At 40.3% G+C, this 24214-nt stretch overlaps 2 protein-coding genes across 13 annotated transcripts in view; one reads left to right on the top strand and one right to left on the bottom strand.

Moving 5' to 3' along the window:
• LOC126284123 (uncharacterized) overlaps positions 1–16022 on the bottom strand; it is a 45435-nt gene extending 29413 nt beyond the window's left edge. Inside the window, exons 1-2 of the mRNA XM_049982829.1 lie at positions 15346–16022; positions 7881–8071 (exon numbers count right to left, since the gene is read on the bottom strand). Coding sequence (XP_049838786.1) covers positions 7881–8071; positions 15346–15429 — 275 coding nt within the window. The 5' untranslated portion in view covers positions 15430–16022. The remainder of the gene's footprint in view (positions 1–7880; positions 8072–15345) is intronic.
• A 61-nt stretch (positions 16023–16083) lies between these two features.
• The window catches only part of LOC126284122 (afadin), a 995168-nt gene continuing 987037 nt past the window's right edge, over positions 16084–24214 (top strand). For 6 of the 12 annotated variants that reach the window (XM_049982827.1, XM_049982820.1, XM_049982818.1 and 3 more), the window contains exon 1: positions 16122–16422. The gene's annotated coding sequence lies outside the window, so the exon portion shown is untranslated. Of the gene's footprint in view, positions 16423–24214 lie in introns of all 12 variants that reach the window. The other 6 variants (XM_049982822.1, XM_049982816.1, XM_049982812.1 and 3 more) reach the window with 4 other exon arrangements.

Here is a 24214-nt window from a genome sequence, read left to right as displayed (position 1 = left end):
AGAGCAATGCAGAGGAAAGGGTAAAGGCTGATAAGTTGGCGGAGCTCAGCTAGATGGTGGAAGAAACTGGTGCAGTTCCACTGGAGGATGGTGTTGTCCATGGCTGAGAAAGAAGTTACGGGACTGGGAAGGGAGATTACGCCGCTGGGTCACCTGCTGCCTCCGATTTAGCACCTGTGATAGTGCTTTCCATGGCGTCTGATGGACCGGCGAGATCGAGGTCATCAGCGGACGCCAGAATCTCCACCGCATCCTCGGACGCAGAGCTGGAAGGTTGCGGTGGGATGGCTGCCACCGTGAGTTCCTTGGGCTGAGAGCTCTTCTAGGGTTTCTCACGCTGTTCCTTGGGTCGCACCGACTGGGAGGGCTTCACCGATTCAGTCTCCGGGACGGAGGAGGATCGTGAAGCCCTACGACCAGCTGATTGCGGGCACTTACGCCATTGTCGGTCGTCAGCCTTCTCGCTGGCGGAAACCTGGGAAGGGAAGGACCCAAGGGACCCCTTGCGAGCGTGAGAAGCCGAAGAAGTTGGACACTTCTCCGGCTTAGAAGTGGGGACGGACGTCCCCGATGGGTGGGATGGTGTTGCTCCTGAGGTAGGTGGCGCAGGAGCAACCCGGTGGGTAGAGCCCCCCACTGGCGAGGGGGCAGGAGGAGTTGTACTACTCATCGATCCGGGCACAATTTGCGAAACAGACGGGGCTAGCACAGGTGTTGTAGCAGCAGCGTAGGAAGATGTCATTCTCACAGGATGGAGTCGGACGTATTTCCTTTTGGCCTCAGTATAGGTTAGTCGGTCCAGGGTCTTGTATTCCATGATTTTACGCTCTTTCTGGAAAATTCGGCAGTCTGGCGAGCAAGGTGAATGGTGCTCCCCGCAGTTGACAGAGATGGGAGGCGGGGCACATGGAGTATGGGGATGTGATGGGCGTCCGCAATCTCAACATGTGAGGCTGGAAGTGCAGCGAGAAGACATATGGCCGAACTTCCAGCACTTAAAGCACCACATCGGGGGAGGAATACAGGGCTTAACGTCACATCGGTAGACCATCACCTTGACCTTTTCCGGTAAGGTATCCCCATCGAAGGCCAAGATGAAGACACCAGTAGCAATCTGATTTTCCTTCGGACCCCGATGAACGCGCCGGACGAAATGTACACCTCGGCGCTCTAAATTAGCGCGCAGCTCTTCATCAGACTGCAAAAGAAGATCCCTATGGTAAATAACTCCCTGGACCATATTTAAACTCTTATAGGGTGTGATCGTAACGGCAACATCCCCCAACTTGTCACAAGCAAGTAACCGTCATAACTGGGGAGAGGATGCCGTTTGTATCAGGACTGACCCAGAGCGCATTTTTGACAAGCCCTCCACCTCCCCAAACTTGTCCTCTAAATGCTCGACGAAGAACTGAGGCTTTGTGGAGAGAAAAAGACTCCCCATCAGCCCTCTTACAAACTAAGAAGCGGGGCGAATAACTGCTACTGCCATCCTGAGACTTACGTTCCTCCCACGGTGTGGCCAGGGAGGAGAACGTTTTCAGATCGCACTTCTGAGCGTAAAACTGAGCCCGGGAACGCTTAGAGACTGCTGGCGGCTGGCCACCAGCGAGAGACGATGTACCACGCTTCATTGCGGGTCATCCGCCCTGATGCCACCTACTCCGACCAAGGGCCCTCCCCACGGGCGCCACCCAGCCACGGCAAGAGCCACCTGGCAGGATGGCCGTTGCCGGGAGTCCCGATACCCCAGGAGTATAGGCATCTACTCCTTGGCATACGTGGCAAGTTAACGGCGCAGGCATCAGGAGAGCGATCCCTGTGTTGTCAGGGGGCTACAACCAACAGTGTACATGGCGGCCCCACCACAACGGACTCGCTACCGTTCTGGATGTTAGGTAACATGTGGTCCATGGTCGCCGTCGGTGCAGAAAGAGGCACTGCACAGTGCAAGGCATAATCTGCACGCAGAAACAGAGTCATGCCCAAGAGATGGAGAGCGGACAGGACTGCAATTCAACGATGTATAAGTTGGCGAAAAGTCTGATCGTAAGATGGACACAATGCACCAAGTAAGGCGCCCTTCCCCAATCGGCTCACTCTTCGGAAAATTTTGAGAGATGGAGGTCAAACCCAACAGGGGACCATCATATAAGGACGAAAAGTTTGAGACTCCTTTTAGTCACCTCTTACGACAGGCAGGAATACCGCGGGCCTATTCGAACCCCCGAACCCGCAGGGGGAGATGATTGACTGATCTGGCCTTGCAACACTAACCAAAATGGCCTTGCTGTGCTGGTACTGTGAACGGCTGAAAGCAAGGAGAAACTACAGCCGTAATTTTACCCGAGGGCATGCAGCTTTACTGTATGGTTAAATGATGATGGCGTCCTCTTGGGTAAAATATTCTGGTGGTAAAATGGTCCCCCATTCGGATCTCCGGGTGGGGACTACTCAGGAGGACATTGTTATCAGGAGAAAGAAAACTGGTGTTCTACGGATTGGAGAAGATCCCTAAATTGGGCAAGCATGTTAGAGAATTTCAAAAGGGAAATGGATAGGTTAAAGTTAGATATAGTGGGAGTTAGTGAAGTTCAGTGGCAGGAGGAACAAGAGTTTTGGTCAGGTAAATACAGGGTTATAAATGCAAAATCAAATAGGGGTAATGCAGGAGTAGGTTTAATAATAAATAAAAAAAATTGGAGTGCAGGTAAGATACTACAAACAGTATACTGAACGCACTATTGTGGCCAAGATATACACGAAGCTCATGCTTACTACAGTAGTACAAGTTTATATGCCAACTAGCTCTGAAGGTGATGAAGAAATTGATGAAATGTATGAGATAACAGAAATTATTCAATTAGTGAAGGGAGACAAAAATTTAATAGTCATGGGTGACTGGAATTCGAGAGTAGGAAAAGGGAGAGAAGGAAACATAGTAGGTGAATATGGAATGGGAGTAACGAATGAAAGGGGAAGCTGCCTGGTAGAATTTTGCACGGAGCACAACTTAATCATAGCTGACACTTGGATGGTAAGACAGAGATTTAGGAACCAGGTTTTAAATTGTAAGACATTTCCAGGGGGCAGATGTGGACTCTGACCACAATCTATTGGTTATGAACTGTAAATTAAAACTGAATAAACTGCAAAAATGTGGGAATATAAGGAGATTGGACCAGGATAAACTGACTAAACCGGAGGTTGTACAGAGTTTCAGGGAGAGCATAAGGGAACAATTGACAGGAATGGGGGAAAGAAATACAGTAGAAGAAGAATGGGTAGCTCTGTGGGATGAAGTAGTGAAGGCAACACAGGATCAAGTAGGTTAAAAGACGAGGGCTAGCAGAAATCCTTGGGTAACAGAAGAAACATTGAATTTAATTGATGAAAGGAGAAAATAGAAAAACACAGAAATGAAGTATGCAAAAAGGAATACAAACGTCTCAAACAGTTAGATTGACAGTAGGTGCAAAATGGCTAAGGAGGGATGGCTAGAGGTCAAATGTAAGGATGTAGAGGTGCATATCACTATGGGTAAGATAGATATTGCCTACAGGAAAATTAAAGAGACCTTTGGAGAAAAGAGAGCCACTTGTATGAATATCAAGAGCTCAGATGGAAATCCAGTTCTAAGCAAAGAAGGGAAAGCAGAAAGGTGGAAGGAGCATATAGAGGATGTATACAAGGGTGATGTACTTGAGGACAATATTATGGAAATGGAAGAGGATGTAGATGAAAATGAAATGGGAGATACGATACTGCGTGAAGAGTTCGACAGAGCACTGAAAGACCTGAGTCAAAACAAGGCCCCCGGAGTAGACAACATTCCATTAGAACTACTGACGGCCATGGGAGAGCCAGTCCTGACAAAACTTTACCATGTGGTGAGTAAGATGTATGAGACAGGCAAAATACCCTCTGACTTCAAGAAAGAATATAATAATTCCAATCCCAAAGAAAACATGTGCTGCTAGATGTGGAAATTACTGAACTATCAGTTTAATAAGTCACAGCTGCAAAGTACTAACGCGAATGCTTTACAGACGAATGGAAAAACTGGTAGAAGCCGACCTCGGGGAAGATCAGTTTCGATTCCGTAGAAATGTTGGAACACGTGAGGCAATACTGACGTTATGACTTATCTTAGAAGAAATATTAAGGAAAGGCAAATCTACATTTCTAGCATTTGTAGACTTAGAGAAAGCATTTGACAATGTTGACTGGAATACTCTCTTTCAAATTCCAAAGGTGGCAGGGGTAAAATACATAGAGCGAAAGGCTATTTACAATTTGTACAGAAACCAGATGGCAGTTATAAGAGTCGAGGGGCATGAAAGTTCAGCAGTGGTTGGGAAGGGAGTGAGACAGGGTTGTAGGCTCTCCCTGATGTTATTCAATCTGTATATTGAGTAAGCAGTAAAGGAAACAAAAGAAAAATTTGGAGTAGGTATTAAAATCCACGGAGAAGAAATAAAAACTTTGAGGTTCACCGGCGCCATTGTAATTCTGTCAGAGATAGCAAAGGACTTGGAAGAGCAGTTGAATGGAGTGGACAGTGTCTTGAAAGGAGGATATAGGATGAACATCAACAAAAGCAAAACAAGGATAATGGAATGTAGTCGAATTAAATCGAGTGATGCTGAGGGAATTAGATTAGGAAATGAGACACTTAAAGTAGTAAAGGAGTTTTGCTATTTGGGGAGCAAAATAACTGATGATGGTCGAAGTAGAGAGGATATAAAATGTAGACTGGCAATGGCGAGGAAAGCGTTTCTGAAGAAGAGAAATTTGTTAACATTGAGTATAGATTTAAGTGTCAGGAAGTCGTTTCTGAAAGTATTTGTATGGAGTGTAGCCATGTATGGAAGTGAAACATGGACAATAAATAGTTTAGACAAGAAGAGAATAGAAGCTTTCGAAATGTGGTGCTATAGAAGTATGTCGAAGATTAGGTGGGTAGATCACGTAACTAATGAGGAGGTGTTGAATAGGATGGGGGAGAAGAGAAGTTTGTGGCACAACTTGACTAGAAGAAGGGATCAGTTGGTAGGGCATGTCCTTAGGCAACAAGGGATCACAAATTAAGCATTGGAGGAAAGCGTGGTGGGTAAAAATCGTAGAGGGAGACCAAGAGTTGAATACACTAAGCAGATTCATAAGGATGTAAGTTGCAGTAGGTACTGGGAGATGAAGGAGCTTGCACAAGATAGATTGGCATGGAGAGCTGCATCAAACCAGTCTCAGGACTGAAGACCACAACAACAACAAACAACAACATCAAAATATGCTTAACATGCTTTCTTAGCATCCTGGTTGTTACCCATCCGTAGTTATCTTGCAGACATCTGACCTCTGAATTAAATATTCCATTAACATTTCATTTTTGCTTCTGCCTCGGAGCTAAAATACAGAGTTCTCTATATGTCTACATATGGGAATAAGACACCTTGTAACATGGCAGCAGGGTTAATTTTATTGTGTTCTTGTAATTTTCTTAAATTCCTCAGTACTCCTTCATTACTGATGGCACTTGTTTATTCATTTAGTATCTTCCCATAAGAGTTGCAGTGGTTATTATCAAGGCTTTGTTATTCATTATTTTTTTCCTAACGAACCTCAGATTCAGTAGATACTTGGCACTAGTGTACTAACAATGTAGGTAGGATGATAGTTAAGCCACTTCTATAAGCAATGTGTTAGTGAATGTTATCAGGGCTCCTGTACATGTGATGAGGACATTTGCTTTATTTTCTCTCATTGCCGTAAAGGGTTTCTGGTCACTGATCCACCACACATGAGCCAAAATTTTGTGACTGTCTGTTTACTAGTGCGTTGGTCCGCATTTGGATTGCAATACATTAACAATTCTGTGTGGCATGAGTTCAACAAGTCCTTGGTAGATTTCTGGAGTTATGGGATACCAGATGTGCATGCACAGGTCACATAATTTTCGTACATTACAAGCCTGTGCTTCACACAGCCAAGCTGCTCAAACCACAACAGTGTCAGTCTGACCTTTGGATGCAAACAGTATGCTGTTGGAAGATGTGTTCATCATGGGGGAAGATATCAAGCTTGAAGGAATGCAGATGATTTCCAATAATGTTCGCTTGGTCAAGCCACAGATGTTGTGGTGCCACCAAGTGAGGTGGCACAGTCGTTATCACACTGGAGTCACATTTGGGAGGACGGTGGGTCCAGTTTACATCTGGCCATCCAGAATTAGTCTTTCCATGATTTCCTTAAATCATTTAAGTCAAATGTCAATCTGGTTTCTTTGAAAGGACACACCTGATTTCCATCCCCAGTCTTCCCTCATTGGGCTTGTACTTCATCTCTACTGAGCTCATTGTCAGCAGGACATTAAACTGTTGCCTTCCTTTTTTACCATGTTGCTTTTGATGACCACCACAGGTCGCACGGAAGTTTTGTATGAAATGTTAGTTATATGTGTACTTACAGCCTTTAAGTATTAACCCAATGACTAATGAAAACAGTAGCAACAAAAATTGTAACACAAATTTAAGACTAGTATAAAGTATGTTTCAAACTGCAACTCAAATATAACCTGTGAGTGCCTATATGCGTAAACTTTCGAAACCAATAATAATAAAAAAGGAAAAAACTTAAGCTAAATGTAAAATATCATCATCTGATTCTAGTACATCATTATTAATTTGCATAGTTTTCTTTTGGGAGAGATGATTACCCACTTTTGAAGTCAGCTCATTCTCCTCTTTGACTCAAAATTTAATCCGTTTTAATCCTAGTGACAATTTTATTACTTTTTTTTTTAATGTGAACATTTTAGTTAGAATTTAACATGACTGTTGCTGATAACAAATTAAACCAATTTACTGTTTCCAGTTACTATTTATTTGCATGATGCATTTTGGAGTTTCCATCAATGAGTGGATTTGTACAGCATGTATGCGTTGAGTTATGACTTTGGGGTTACGTGTGTGGTGGTGATGATGATGATGATGATGATTGGTTTGTGGGACACTCAACTGCGCGGTCATCAGCGCCTGTACAAAGTCCCAATTGTTACACAGTCCAGATTTTTACACAATCCAATCTAGCCACTGTCATGAATGATGATGATGAGGAAATGATGAAGACAACATAAACACCCAGTCCCCAGAGAGAGAAAATCTCCAACGCAGCCAGGAATCGAACCCAGGACCCCGTGATCCAGAAGCAGCAACACTAGCCATTAGACCACGAGTTGGGGACATTTTGTTTGATTGTGTATGCCAAAAACCAATGGAAACAGTTCCACATGTTACACCAAAAACATAACACAACACATCCACACCACACTCATCTACAAAAATCTACCTGATGAAAATTTTATACCTTATTTTACGTGCAAAAAAATAAATAGCGACTAGTAACAGTGAACTCGTTTCATTTGATATTTATTCCATTCTTTTACAGAGCGGAGATAAGGCTATACAGTCTACAGTTTTCTTTTTTTTTTTTTTTTTAAAAAAAAGAAATCCTGGTGTTACCTTATTACAGCATTGGTCCAGTTTCAAGAACTGTCTCATTCTGAAAAGATTCTTTATACAATTATACACTTTCCTTCTGCGATACTTTTGCTAGAACTTTTCATTCATGCTAAAGCACAAACATCTCCTGCTATCTTTTGAGATTAGAAGGTGAGGAAACTAGGGAAATGGATTTATGCCAGCAAACATTTAGGACACCAAACAAAATTTACATTCCAAACTTGCCTGCTTCGGCTTTTTAATTAAAGACAGTAAAGTACAGAACATTACAAACCAAATATTGTTAGCACAAAATCACTTTTACTGTGATATAACAAGAGTAACACAAGATCTTAAATTAAATGTTACATTCAGACTTACTCTTTTCTGAGTTCTTCAATAACTCGATCCTTGCGCTTTAATTCATTATTGGCAGTCTTGAGCAGAGATGAAATATTTTCGTGTAACTGGCGATTCTCTTCCTTCAATTTCAAATTTTCTTCTGCTGTTTCATGACACTGCTTCTCTAGATGTCGAATACGATCTTGCAATTCTTTATTGGCATTTTCAAGCTGAAAGTGTTACAGTCATCAGAGTTGCTGTAATTCATGGCCAACTGTTAAGATGGACCTTTGATGTCAGAAGAGAATAACCAGTACGAGACAACAAACAGCATTAGTAATTATGTAATACAAAATACAATACTCATGGGATTATAAATTAACTGGAATATGAACTGGAGGAACTTATATTTTGATCTGTCTCACCAAATTGGATATTTTTCATAATTTATGCAAGATACAATTACACAATGTACATCAAAATATTCTGAGATGTAATAAAATGTTTCAAAAGTTCTCTCTGATTACTTCTAAAGAAAAATGTTTAAAATGTGGAGGAAACGTGCGTAAATGTTGGATTATATCAAAAATTATGAATGACTGAAGTAAGGACAAAGATGAGTTCAGATGTGGTTCTAATAACATGCATTAAAAATGGAGCAAACATTTTTATCACACAAAAGTAACATGAATAAAGCAGAGCTGTTTTAGCAATGGGTAATTGATATTCTTGTTTCCTTTGCTTCCTCAAGGGGGTCAACGGAGATGTCCGATTCCACATGTCTGCTTTGGCCCATGATGAAAGGGTGTTGTAGTGTGTGACGTCATGGTGTTTAGTTTATGAGTTGGTTGTGTTAGCATATTTCGTCTTGTTGTGTTATGGTGCGGAGTTTAGTTTGAATTGGTTGTGTTTGTAGATGTCGTCTTGTTGTGGTTGGTGGTGTCCGCTTGTGGCGAATGTGTGTACGCTTCGAGTGTTATGTGGTGTATTGGGTTCATCTGAGCGTTGTTGGTCGCAGTGGGAATTATTTTGGATTGCCTATGATTGATGGATTGCCTGTGATTAAAGCACTGAAATTGGTTTCAATGAGTTACCGAGTGAGTGACCGATTACTATAGATATTGCGACTGTTGCAGAATGTAGGAATTTTGTGTTGTTTTCTGCTGTCATTTTGTGTGGCTTGGGATTGTGGTGCGTTATTTTATATGTCTATTTTTAGTTTGTTCCCATCCAAAAACCCCCAATCTCTTGTGATGGTCCCGTTAGTATGATTATATTTTCGGAGAGAGATGCGTTTATGTAGTGACATCATAGGCGCCATATATGAGACGTTGAAAATGGTAGTTTCTGCCATATTGATAATGTCATGAGTCAAAGCAGACGGGTGGAATCCGACGCTTCTATAATCCCCCTCAAGGTAAGACCACGTATTTTCAAAAATAAATCAGAACTTAAGAAGCAAATGGTTAGATAAGAAAAAGAATAAGAGGGAAAGAAAAGAAAAAATTCAATGAAAGAAAAGGTTCAGCATGACATTTTAACAATTAGTAACTGCTCTGAAAGAACATAATCTCCATATAGTTGTTTGAGCAACAAATGCTTTTCATCTTAATATGACATATGGCCTCCCCTAACTAGAAGACACGAGAATCACACTGATTTCCAAAAAATAAAAACCAATGAAAGGGTAATTACGTTTGGGAAGGTTTTTATTGTTAAATGACATGTTGCCTCCACAATATCAGTATTTACATACCCAGACAGTGTTAGAGGGGTTATGTTCCTTCGGAACAACTGTGAATCATTAAAATTTTATGTTAAACATTTTCTTTCATTATTTAATTTCTTCTTTTTCTTTCCCTAAGACACTATATTTTTCAACCATCTGCATGTAAGTTCTGATTTATTTTTGAAATCAAGTGATCTTACTCTGAGGAAGAGAACAAAGGAAGTGTTGAATAACAGGTAAAAGAACAATGTTTGCTGCATACGTTTTAAGGGAACGGCAATCATAAAATAAAAAATAAGTTGTCTAAGAGTTTATATATATGAAAAGAATATGTGTGGTCAGTTGTTATAGCAAAGAGTAACATGTGTAGTTTCTTATCTGTGTTGTGTGTCTTACTGTATTTCCAATAAAGTGAACATAAAATTACAGAAAAACTCACCAGGTTATGGGCCCAGTGTTCGGAAAAGAGAAAGAGAAAGAGAGAGAGAGAGAGAGAGAGAGAGAGAGAGAGAGAGAGAGAGAGAGAGAAGGACAAACTTTAGGACATATAAGTGCTTTAAAGACAGCAGTACATTCAACCCGTAAGATGTTGAAGATCTTTGTGATATGCTGGATGGAACTGAAAAACTAGAAATGCAAACAATGATAAATGTAGCAAATGCCATTCTGTGATAAATTGTGGGATGCATACTGTGTCTTTTGTTGCAGTTTAGCATTGGTTCAATTCATAACATGCAGTATAGTTAGCAGAAACTATCACATTTTGATAAATTAGACAAGTGTCAAAGGATGTGTGTTGGCATGAATTTTACGTTGTACAGAATAGCTAGCTAGACGGTTCAATGAACTTAAAGCAATTTACAAAAGAGAGACTTCTCAAAGAACTCATGCTTCAAGAATTTTGTTGTTTGAAGTACAATAAAATTAGGGAAATAGCTAGTAAAATAAGTCCACTGCTGAATATAGCATTTGAACTCAATTGTCTCCAGTCTGAAAAGATGACAGACACTATTATCATACCCTAGATACTGTCTTATTTGGTAATTTCCAAGAATGATTGCCTATCAAAGTCACAGGATCCAAACGATACATATCGAGAGTGCGATCGTAAATCGATCCTGCGGCTCTGGTAGCAGGCATTGTGGTCAATTATTTGTGATCGTCATTTTTAACTGTTTTCTGTCATTCCCTTAGTTGCTCTAAATTACACACCTCCGCGAATTATTTGTGTGTTGCTAGGGAATCGCAGATGATTGATGTCGTTAGTGAGTGGGATGTCTGGTGTTCTTGATGTTACTTCGACAGATTCTCTCACATGGAAAAATCTACTTCCATGTTTATCCAGCGTAGAAGATTGTTCGACTTTTTGTCGCAAATACTACCGGACGAGGAAAGAAGGGACTGCGTAGACTGTGGTGGTGTGAAGTGTGTAAAACTTCGTAAGAATAGTTTCGATGCTGAAATACCATTTACAGTTCCATTGCAGACAGTACGGGAAACGAACGAGTATCAGGAAAAATACATGGTTTGACTTCTCCAAATTATCCACCCACACCACCGTAATGGACTTTCACATGACAACAACACCGACAACGAGCAAGGTAAGTCGTCTCCTTTGCATTTACAACTATTTTTGTAACACTCTTCTTTTGTCGTTGTTGTCGTGACCACAGTCAACATACTCATAATACCCGCCACCAGAGTCACATGATTGATTTACGACCGCACGTTCGATAGGCAATCATCCTTGGAAATTACCGTCTATTTTGCCAGATGAGTTCAAACACTTTCTCGTCATCCAGTGGTGAGAAGTGTGTGGGAAATCTAACTGCAAGGCTCATAAGAGAAGAGGAATGATAGGAAATTAAAAGATCCAATTTGTAACAACAGTGGTGAACTGGACATTTTGTAAGAGAATGCAAGATGCTTAAGAAGAAAGAAGAAGAATCACAAAGAAGAAGAGTGCTACTTTAAAAATAGAAACCAAATCAGAAACCAAAAGTAAGATCTTTCAAGCCCTGTTGTCACTGCAAAAGGACAAATCATAAGGAAGAAAATTGTTATTTTAAGAACAAAGACAACACAAAAATACCCACTACTCAACGCTTTAAGAACTAGTCACTCAAGAAAACAACAAACAGTACACCAACAAAAACACTACATTTGTTGCATATAAATGTAACAAAGATAAGATTTCACATGAAGCCAATGAGAAATAAAATATGGACATGGTTGTTGATAGTGCACATACAACAGAACATATGTGTCTAATGAAGTGGGCAAGTTAACAAATGTGAAACACTGTGACAGTGCTGTGAAAGTTGCCAAACAAGGTGTGTTAATGAATATAGTATCAACTGGCAGCTCTGCACGTGATAATTGTGTTCTCAAAGATGTTATGTGTGTTCCTCAAGTGTGCAGAAATCTGATGTCTGTGAACACTATCACTGACAATAGTTGTACAGCTGTGTTTAGTAAACATTCTTTCAAATCTATAAATATAAAATGCTAATTTTGAAAGGACACAAAACAAGAGATGAATTATACAAAGTGAATATTAAATCAGGAATGCAATCACTACCAACACAAGAAGAAAAACAAGAATGGCATAAGGAGCTAGCTCATTCAGACATACGCTGTAATTCAAAGATGAAGACCATGTGCAGTGGAGTTCCTAATAGTTTATGCTACACAGAACAATTTAAGAAGCTTGTGCAAGATCTAAGCAAACAAGAAAGTCGTTCCAGAATGAGATTTTCACTCTGCAGCGGAGTGTGCGCTGATATGAAACTTCCTGGCAGATTAAAACTGTGTGCCCGACCGAGACTCGAACTCGGGACCTTGCCTTTCGCGGGCAAGTGCTCTACCAACTGAGCTACCGAAGCACGACCCACGTCCGGTACTCACAGCTTCACTTCTGCCAGTATCCGTCTCCTACCTTCCAAACTTTACAGAAGCTCTTCTGCGAACCTTGCAGAACTAGCGCTCCTGAAAGAAAGGCAAGGTCCTGAGTTCGAGTCTCGGTCGGGCACACAGTTTTAATCTGCCAGGAAGTTTCATATCAGCGCACACTCCGCTGCAGAGTGAAAATCTCATTCTGGAAACATCCCCCAGGCTGTGGCTAAGAGGGGGGGGGGGGGGGGGGCTGAGGGCTCACAGCTATGTACTTAATCAACTGAACCCAACTATCAATCAAAGTGCCACACCTGCAGAAAAGTGGTTTGGGAAAAAACAAGATCTGACAAGACAAATTTTTGTATCAGGAGTTCTTGCCAAAAATCTAAACAACTTAAGAAAGCTAGATGAAAGAAGTAATCCACACATTTTTATTGGTTATGCTCCTGTGTCAAGAGATGCCGAGTTTGAACAGAGAGTGAGGAAAAAACTCTACAGAAAAATCTCGTTATTGATCAACTAACAAATGAACTAACACAAATGATATACAGAACCAAGAAAATCAAGATGAAAGAGCATGCAATGAAGACACAAGAAAGTACAATATTATGCACAGAACCAATTTGTAGAAATCTTCAAACTATGGTAATTATGAAACAGCATTACTTACATATGAAAAATGTAGTAACTGTCAAGATAAGGAAACCTTACTAAAAGAAAAAAAGAAAATAACTGTCTTGAACAGAATGAAACATGGAAGTTGATCAATCAAGAGGAGGCAAAAGAGAAAGAGATCTTAGCAAGCAAATTGGTCTTTAAAGTCAAATATGATATTGAATATAGCACCAGACTGGTTGTCAGAGGTTTTCAACAAGAAAGGGGTATAGATTTAAAGGAAATGTACTACTGTCATGTAGTATCTGTATCCATTAAATGCTGGAGATTTTATCTCTCCACATGTTTCAGTATGTATTATTTCAAGTGGCCTTGTTCTTCTTTCTCTCATATGTTCACTAAGACTGTTCATTGCTCTGGCAGCGGAGAAAAATTTTGCCATCATGATGGTTGATGTAAAAACAGCATTTCTATATGAAAAACGGGATGAAGAGATTTTCATGAAGATACTTGAAGAATTAAAAAAAGTTGGAAAAATTTGTTTTGAAGAAAACAAATGCTTAAATAAGTACCATCTACATGGGGTAAAGTTCTCACAGATTTTCTAAACCTGAAGGATTACTTCAGCTGAAGTCAGATCAGTGCATATTTAAAGACGTAAATGCAGAAATGTACGTGACTATACATGTTGATGACAGAATCATAATACAAAAGGATTCAGAAGTAGTATTTTTGAGTGGTTGCAGTACAAAACCCAGATATGTAGCTAGTGATACAAGTACTAAGATAAAAGGATCAAATAATTCTATATCAAAAGCAGCATGACAAGGAAGTACTTGAAAAATTCAATATGACTTACTATAAGGGCATGACAACTCCATCAGTTCCAGAGGGAAAGGCAAGCGAAGAAAATCAAGAAGATAAACACATTAAATTTCCATGTCATAAAGCCATAGAGAGTGTTCTGTATTTCTCATATAAAATCAGACCATATCTTACATTTGCAAACAATTATAAGAGCTGCTTTAGAGAAGACCCTCAGAAAAGGGGTTAACAAAATATACAAAGAAATCTGAGATACCTACAAGATACGAAGATTTGTTACCATTTTTATATGAAGATAGAGTAGTAGTGTGACACTATTCATCTAAATGTCTATTATGATGCTGATGATATACAAGATTTAAGAGACAGGAAGAGTACAAAGGCATACATTGTGCTTCATAAGAGTGCTCCCATTAACTGGTGTGCCAAGAAGCAAATTATGGAAACTACTTCATAAACTGAAGCAGAACAGATTTTAGCAGCAGAATGCACCAAAACAAAATAAAATACATACTACAAGAGTTATCCAGAAGAGAAGTGAAGCTCATTCTTCATGTACATAATCAAAGTGATATCCAAATAATCTAACCAGGACAGTTACTTAAGCAAAGCAAACATACAGATGTGAAATTTCACTATGTTAACGGACAGTATAGAGAAGGTTTGTTTGGGATAAAGTATTGTAGTACAGAAAAACAGCTAGCAGTCATGCTGAACAAAGCTCTGCAAAGATCAAAGTTTGAGAAATTTAGAAATGCTATTATGAAAGAATTACATTAACTTATTTTAAGCTTATCCATTATGGAAGTTTTGGAACCAGTGACAGTTTCCTGAATGTAAGTACATAAAACTGCAACCAGCCAAAAAAGTGACCTGCAGCAACTTTATGTATTTACATAAGTTTTTTTGTTTTTGTACAGCAATGAGTAACTTATATTGCTCTTCATCTCTGCTGTGTTTCTTATTGAACTTCGAATAAAGTGAACAAAAAGCCCAACGTATACTGCTGGCATAGTCGTTTGATATCTTACATTTCTGAGATTCGACAGTGGCTTAAGGTGCCTATAACAGCAGTAATGTCAACTTCATAATATTCGTACAGCATTTATTATCAATGACATGCTGTATTTTACGGGAAATACTATAAATGTAAAACCGAAAATAAGCTGCTTCTGAATGTAAATATGTAATAAATTATCGGGAACATATATAGTTACTTGCAATTTGAGCTGCAGTACAAAAAAGGTGTGACAGTACAAAAAAGGTGTGATCATGGTATTCTGTGAACTGAAAAGCTTTTTCATATTAAAATATTTTTGCACATCTGATAACTGTTAATTTGTTCATCTATAAAATTGCTCAGAGACTAATCCGCAGTAACAGCTTACCAGCACACAAATGGATAACACCACATTACTGTCATCATGAGACGGAAGTTACCTTTTTCAGCGTGTCATCGTATTTGAAATCTGGTAAGTTTTTGTAGATCTCGTCGTCTTCCTCGTCAGCAATACTTTCAGGCATTTTCAAATTCGACGTATGTTTGCTTTCTTCGCATTTATTGTAATTCCATCCACTTTAACATTTGAACACTGTATACATACACCGCACATTCCATTGTTTTGCCCGCACACTGCGTCTCATGATTGCCAAACCACGAGCTAAACAGTTGTTCACTTTCAGTGGAAAATCAAATCGAAACACTTTCGATATAAGATTTTTCAGGATTTTACACAAATATCTACGAGAGTAGCTAACAAATATCCGCGAAATAACTTCAGACATGAAATAAATTATTTATATTCAGATTCTTCTTATTCAGTTTCGGTGGTTAAGTAGAAAACAAAAAGTGATTCATGTTGTAGCGAGTATCCTGCAATTGTTGTGTATGAGAAAAATTTAGTATGAGTTGAATTTTCTCAACTCTGTTTTCCAATTCCTACAAGCTTATGGGCTACCACGTCAATTGTTAAATTTGTAGACAACATTGATATTATCCAACTGGTACAATTTACGGGAAAAATCTCACAATAACATGTCTTTTCCTGTTTTCTTAAATTACCATGCTGTTATTCCCAATATTACTTCATTCGTCCTGCTAGAAGCCAAAATCATTTTTTTTAAAAATTACTACATTCTTTGTTTGCAACTGGTATATCTCGGACCTTTGAAGGCTTTGGTGACGCTTGCGCAGTAGTCCCGTGAGGAGGCGCTCACGCAGTGAATGTTTGGTGTGCGTTGCCGTGGTGCGGGTTGCCGAAGTGAGTTCGAAACTTGTAATTTTTTTTTCTTTTTGTGTACGTCTTCGTCATTGGTCATGGAAGTGCCATTGGATACAGGAGGTTAAATCGCAACAATAGTGAAGTGTGGATTGTTTGATTATGTATGAAAGTGGTTTTTTGTTGTGATGGAGTTTAACAAGTGACGTAAACAGGTTTTTCGCAGTGTTGTTTGTCAGACCTTCGCCTGGATTTTCGTTTCATTGCTTCGCATATTGTCGCTTCAGTAAACAAAAAGGTAAGTGGCTAGTGGAAATCATGTCATATTAGGTGTTTTTAACGCGTATGCTGACTCACCGTATACCGTTGTAGTGACTTGTTTACCTCAAAAAAACAAAATAACAAGGGAGAAAGCCCATATAAATGATCCCATGATTGTGGGAACTCATAAAACAATATTTACTGTACTGCGTCTCTTCCAGAAAATAACAATGTTCGCCCTAAGATTTCGAAGTATGAATTCATGCATCCGTAGTCAGAAAATGCGTAATTACTTCACGATGTAACCAACCAACACCTTGCAGGCTAGTTTCATATTCCACGTCCTAGATGTCAGTGTAATGAGTGTAATCCAAGCTCCGCAGAAGTGTTTGTGACAACAGATGGGTCGTCATGGAAACCATACGCAGCCCCAAGCAGTAGCTCCTGGGCACTACTGTTTACAAGAACAAGAAGTACTTAACAAGGTAACAGTCATTAAAAACATATTTGTGCTTTCTTCTGTTTTTATCTCAGACGGCTTTTAGAAATGTCACACTCGTAGGTTGAGTAAATCCGTTTGGCTTCTTTCTGATTACGTCCAAAGCAGTGTGTTCCGTTTTTCCTTAACACACATACCTATTTTTTTTTTTTTTTTTTTTTTTTTTGACGCTTCTTATAAACTTGGAGTTTGCCTCTTGACTTTCACGGGAGTGTTGACAGTTCGAAGAGACGTACTCAGTATAAGCGTGAGCATATGCGAAATCGGGAAGTGTGTCCACCAGATATCGTAATTTACTTTAAATGTAAAAACCGCGCTTCTGTTTCAGTTATCTTTGTTTGTCATATGGTGCCTCTATAGATAACTGGGCGTGCTTAACGAAGTCCTCAGCTGTCGTAATGCTGTCATTCTATGCAGTAACATGTTCCCGTTCGTGTGTTGCCAGTTACTTCAGTGTATAGACCCATATGTAAAATTGTTTAAAATAGTACAGTGAAATGCCATCTACGGACGAACCACATGTAGACAGATGAATTGATATTAACGTTACGTCCTCGAAAAGTTTCTTTGCTAGACGTTTCTGCTGCATTTCTTGCCTTTCGGCGCCGGCTGTCAAAAAGTGTCATGAATACAAGAGCTCTAAATAGCAGCGCTGTTGCGGTATTATAATGTCACAGATTCTCCCCCCCCACCCCCCACATTGGGTACTGCTTTCAGGCCTTTATAATGAAATTAGGAAGGTCTTCTCTTATTGTTGTGTACATGACTATCTGAAGTGGGTCAACGCCACCTTTTGTTTTGTTGGGTGCCTGGAACACCACGGAATTAGTTAAGTAGAGGCGATTCATTAAAAGCGCAATTAGCAAAATATGTCAAAGAATGGCGAAGCACCTGAAAAGTCATAGGTTAGAGTTTAACACACAGTCGACAGCGAATACATTAAAATCGGGCATGGGAGCAGAAGCCCAGTGTGGCTAAGAATGGGAGCTTGATATTTATTTCCCGTGCGTCGTAACAAGAAGTGCGAAAAGTGACGTATTGAAGGGGAGAATCAAATACATACTACCGGGAGACAATGTTAACACCGCACCTGCCTACGGCGTGTCCAGGGCTTGTCGTATTTATCAATTTAGAGAGATCAGTGGAGCATACAATATGGCATTGCTTTCTTTATTTACTTAAAAACATATTAGGTGTATTATTGCAGAATTATGCAGCAGGTAGAAAAGTATGGGAGGCTTGAAGGCGCCGTACACTAGTAACACTAGTAGATGTCTGCAAAATACATGTCAGCCACCGCACATTATCCCAACAAATGAAAAAAATATTTTACGTTTGTTATCTGACTATATCATTTAAGAACAGGTATGATTACTTAACAGATTTCAATAACAATTTTGTTTATAGTGTTTCCTGGTGTTACAGCATTACACTTCAAGCATTCGACTGTTCTGCCCGTCACCACAAATTTCAAAGTTACTCCTAATCTCTCGCCAGTTGTCGTTTTCTCTTTCACTAACGTGTTTTCCTCCTCCGTTTTTTGTCGTATCAACATTATCAGTTGTAAGATGCAGGGCACATCAGAAAACAGTGTGAAATAGACTATTTCGCGCCCGTGGTGGCGACTTTCGCCAGTAAATTAACATCTCATTTTTCAGCCCTTCATGGACCCTTTTGCTATTTTGTGTTGTTTACTGGCTATAATAAATAAAATTGTGATATGCTTCTTTTTGAATGTTTGACCTAAAATCGTGTTGCCAGCTGACAATATTGGTGGTGTGAAAGTCGCTTCAATGTATTGAGGATTTGGCATTGTCAATAAATATTAAACGTGTGCGGACGCCTTTTTAATTTTTAGTTGATGGAAAGAAGTTTCGTGTGCACCATATGTATTATCCTATTTTAATACCGAGGTACCCTCACTCCCGTCTCCCGCCAGAGTCCCTAAACTTAAAATTCGTGGTGTGAAAATTTCTTTTAATGTACTGACACTTTCAGCGTGCTGTGTTTCAAATACGAGAAGTGTTGTCATTTGCTCCAAAAAATGTAAGCTGTTACGTACCTTAACTATTTATATCCGAGTAGTATAAATCTATCCATAGCTCGTGCAATAATAAACTCATTTCCAATCAGCCCAATTACAGTTTGTAGTACAAAGAAATATATTTATAGCCCCTGTGTGGCACGATGTCACTGTACTTTTAGAAAATACAAGTTGGCGGCGTACAAAGAATACAGCAAGATTGTTTCATCATCTTAATCTTGTTATCGGTTCACTTAATCGCGAGGGCCCCGCCAATAACTCGCTGTGTCCAGAAACTACTTTTGAAATATATAGCAGAGGGTTCATCCAAATGTTTCACATTACGGATTATCCCCTTTCATTCAGATACAGCGCGAGGAAAGCATGACATTTCATTTCCTCTGTGCATACTGTAACATTAAGTCTCCGCAATACGTTTATGTACGACACGAACAGCGAGATCCCAACCTGTCCATGAATTTAGTTATATACTACAGATGATCGTGGTGCTATTTATGTGGTGCTGAATTATAAGCTTCTTGGAATACAAGAAATATCCACCTGATTGCTATGAACCATGGCGTTTGGCAAATCACATGAGAAAGAGACTGGTTTCATTATTGCCGATGTTGTAGAAATTTGTTCAGATTTTTCGTATTGGAGGTCATCTTTTTTATAAAATGACTAGCAAAGAGCAAATGCAGCAGCAGGCGGGGTTCTTCCGCGAACGATTAAAGTCAAAATGTGGGTGATGGGAAAGGAATGTTCATTCATCATTTGTATCGATTTGTTCCTTCGTAAATGAAATATTGTGATATACGCGAAAAAAGGCAGATGATTTTACACGTGGAATAGTATGTTACATTTACCATACTGTCTAGATTTAGGTGTTTTACTACATGCTTGGAAGTTTCATACGACTTTTCGGTTGCGCTATTCCAACCAGATGCCACCATTGACCACCTAACTGGGCATTCTTAGAGAACTTATAGGCCTATGCTATATTTCCTGTTTAATTAATCTTACATGCAATGTTATCTGATGACAGCGCTATTGCGTTCACTAAACTTCAGTGACAACGCCCTGCTTTAAGAATGTCACGGTAACGTTTCGTTGTATGGAGCGAGTTAGTATGAGGGTAAGGATCTGGACTGTCATTTTGCAGTACAGCGACTCAAATCCCCGGCCGGCCATCGAGATTTAAGTTATCCACCAAGTTCCTAAATGTCTGATGGGAGATGCCGCGTAGTTGCTTTGTAAATCACGTACTCGTGACCTTCCCTTTCGTTCCCCAACCGAAGTTTGTCGCGCTCCGATAACCGCGTAGTTGAACGCCCCACAAACCAAACATCATCCAATTTTGTTTTCTATCACAAATATCGTCGTTCTGAAAGGAGTCATTAAGCCTAATTTTTCTTCTTCGGTTCGTTGTCGGTGTCCCAATGTTGAGTGAGAATTACATCGACACTGATTGCGTAATTGAATTTCTCGCAAGCCTTGGATACGTGGTGTATTGAGAAACAGTCGCAGTTTCCAGAAAGACCAATACAAAGTTACAGGTTGGAGTTAGCATAGTATCAAAAAAAAAACATTCATGCACATGCATAAGTGCTGACACAATGTGTCGCTTTCAGAGAACCCAAATGCGAGAAAATAGATTGATGCTTGTCGTAGTTGAAAGTACGAAGTGTGATCAAAAAATACGATGAATTATTTTATTAGAAACAAAGTAATAAGCTTACATGTAATTTGATTTAACCTCCTCCAAATTGCTGTCCTAGGCTAGTAAGGCCCATATCCCAACGTTGAATTAATGACTGGAAAAGCATTTCTGGAACGCTGATCTAGGGAGTGCGTTCTTTTGCTCTTTCGTCGTCCTCTCAGCGTCAGGAATGGTGTTAAAACGTTTTGCTTTAAGCATGGTTTTACTTTGGTGCAAAAGCTAGTGTGTAAAGTGGATTTGGATGGACGGAAACATTTTTTTCGGCCATACTAGCGAATAAAACCCAGATGTGGCACGGCGCGTTGTCGTGATGAAGAAAGAAGGCATTGGCCCATTCTTATGGTCTTTTTCTTTGTACTTCGTTTCGCAAACTTCCATTACGCCATTGTAAAATTCGACATTTACAGCTGTTCCCCCTGGCAAGAATTCGTATCGCATTTTGTTCTCAATATGGAAATAAAAATGTACATGGCTTTGATATTCGATTTCGACTGACATGCATTTTTATCGTGAGGAGATTCACTGGTTTTCCACTGTGAACTCTGAAGTTTCGTATTGATGGTTATAGCCATAGGCCCAGGTTTCATCTCCAGCTACAATTCTGAATGAAGACGATCCTTCATGTCTGCCGACTCATCTGCGTTTTTAAATCGCTCACACCATTCCTATACAGTATTCAGAGCTACAGCATTATCGCCGTACACCATTTTCAACGTTTCTTCAGTGTCTTTGGCATTTTTTTGCGATTTGAAACATAACTTTGTTATTCTAAATCCATTATGCGTCTTCGGACGCTGTCTCAAAGTTAAGAACGTGTACGAACTTGACGCTGCCTGTCTTAGCGAGTCACGCTACCTGACAAATTACGTCAAATGATTGTAGCCTCAGCAGTTGCTGCTATAAATTATGATTCACTGTATTTTTTTTATCACACTCGATATAAGTGTGCGGTATTTATATTTTTCTGCGCGATGAATTTACTAGAGTTCTTTTGTGATAACTCCATCTGATTTCTTGCAGATTAAATAATAATAATGTGTTTGGGGCGGGTCCAGAATTCATAACCAACGTACACAGAATAAAAATCGATACGCGTCCGAGGCACGGTGGACATATCGTTAGCAATCGCTCCCTAAAGTGACAATTAACAATAAGTCCAAAGTCTAGGATGCCCGTAGATGGCATAGAAACAGAGGCGCCCAAAGCACTGTGAAGGTGTTCCACGTTCCCCCCAAGAAGTCAGAGGCAAAACAAAATTATACCATTACTCATTATGTTAACATTAGTCATCTCGTATTTTCGTGACAGTATTAGTCACATTAGACTGCTTTTGGGCGCCAGTCAGGGATCGATTATGCCATTGCTAGATGCAGCTGACTGTTTTGCCTGTCATAACAATAAGCGTAAATAGTCATTTTAGTGGTAGATGTCAGTCTTGAAAACCAAATGGTCGTCGTTAGGGGAAGCGGATATTGTTAACAGGGCTTACGTTTGAATATGCGACAGACCCTTGGGTGGCAATCTTCTGCAGTTTTTGCGACGAGACAACAATTATTACACAGAAATAAATGGGGATAAGAAGTTAAGCTAAATACAATCACTCTAAGTAGCTATCGGAGACCACGGGCCCCGTACGCCAGAGTACTCAAAATAACTCGCTGCACAACCTCCGAAATTTTGACAGTGCAGTTTGGATTTACCCTGTGAATTTGTATTCGTAATCTTGAAAGCCTTTTTAGTTCGTGAAATACCGCAATGTCGTCAGTATTTCGTACGTGACATTATTACGTCGCTCGTTATATGCTGGTTCCGATGCGCTTCTGCATTGACGAAATAATTGTTCAAATCCTATGGATCCATCTCAGCTCACGGAGTAACATAAGCTGAGAATGCTTTTCGTTTTATTAACCAGTGGTTACACCACATATTACGTTTACTCTTATGTTATGGCTTTTTCCGCGCCGCAACTGGAATCGTCGTCCAAGCGTATTGGAAGCACGAACTGTTGCTGGGAGTTGGCCGCCGTAACGGGTCCACAGAGGTGAGCGAGGCGGCGGCAGCCTCTAGCAGCAACCGCGGCTCCTGCGGTACAGCGAGGCAGCAGCAACGGCAACAGCGCCAGCTCGGGAACCACCTACCTACCTACCTGGCGGGAGAACAAGCCGGAATGCGAATTGCCGCGGCCCGGGTTCGCCGCGGCAACGCCGCCGGACCTGACCCAGTGAAGCAGCCATGCCGGCCAGCCACGCACCTCCAACCCGCGTGACGTCCGAACCGGTCGGCAGCGCATATCCACCACGCTCCGCAGTTCGGGCCAGATTTGTTGTTCCTAGAACGTCGCTTTTAGCAGAACACCATCAGTCAGCAGGTGAAGGTAATTTCAGGAGTGACTAAAGGAAGTGCCACGGGACTGGCAATAGTAAGAAAGACATTTCTTGGAAAGAGGAAATTGTAAATATCCTACGGCAATTTGAGTTGTTGTTGTTGTCTTCAGTCCTGAGACTGGTTTGATGCAGCTCTCCATGCTACTCTATCCTGTGCAAGCTTCTTCATCTCCCAATACTTACTGCAACCTACATCCTTCTGAATCTGCTTAGTGTATTCATCTCTTGGTCTCCCTCTACGATTTGTACCCTCCATGCTGCCCTCCAGTGCTAAATTTGTGATCCCTTGATGCGTCAGAACATGTCCTACCAACCGGTTCCTTCTTTTTGTCAGGTTGTGCCACAAACTTCCCTTCTCCCCAATTCTATTCAGTACCTCCTCATTAGTTATGTGACCCACCCATCTAATCTTCAGCATTCTTCTATAGCACCACATTTCGAAAGCTTCTATTCTCTTCTTGTCCAAACTATTTATCGTCCATGTTTCACTCCCATACATGGCTACACTCCATACAAATACTTTCAGAAACGACTTCCTGACACTTAAATCAATACTCAATGTTAACAAATTTCTTTCAGAAACGCTTTCCTTGCCAATGCCAGTCTACATTTTATATCCTCTCTACTTCGACCATCATCAGTTATTTTGCTCCCCAAATAGCAAAACTTCTTTACTACTTTAAGTGTGTCATTTCCTAATCTAATTCCCTCAGCATCACCCGACTTAATTCGACTACATTCCATTATCCTCGTTTTGTTTTTGTTGATGTTCATCGTGTACCCTCCTTTCAAGACACTCTCCATTCCGTTCAACTGCTCTTCAAATTCCTTTGCTGTCTCTGACAGAATTACAATGTCATCAGCGAACCTCAAAGATTTTATTTCTTCTCCATGGTTTTTAATACCTACCCCGAACTTCTCTTTTGTTTCCTGTACTGCTTGCTCAATATAGAGATTTAATAGCATCGGCGAGATGCCACAACCCTGCCTCACTCCCTTCCCAACCACTGCTTCCCTTTCATGTCCCTCGACTCTTATAACTGCCATCTGGTTTCTGTACAAATTGTAAATAGCCTTTCGCTCCCTGTATTTTACTCCAGCCACCTTCAGAATTTGAAAGAGAGTATTCCAGTCAACATTGTCAAATGCTTTCTCTAAGTCTACAAATGCTAGAAACGTAGGTTTGCCTTTCCTTAATCT

The sequence above is a fragment of the Schistocerca gregaria genome, chromosome 8, assembly GCF_023897955.1.
Source record: "Schistocerca gregaria isolate iqSchGreg1 chromosome 8, iqSchGreg1.2, whole genome shotgun sequence".
Taxonomy (NCBI): domain Eukaryota; kingdom Metazoa; phylum Arthropoda; class Insecta; order Orthoptera; family Acrididae; genus Schistocerca; species Schistocerca gregaria.
Note: the sequence above shows the minus strand (reverse complement) of the source record. Positions and strands in the feature narration are given on the sequence as shown.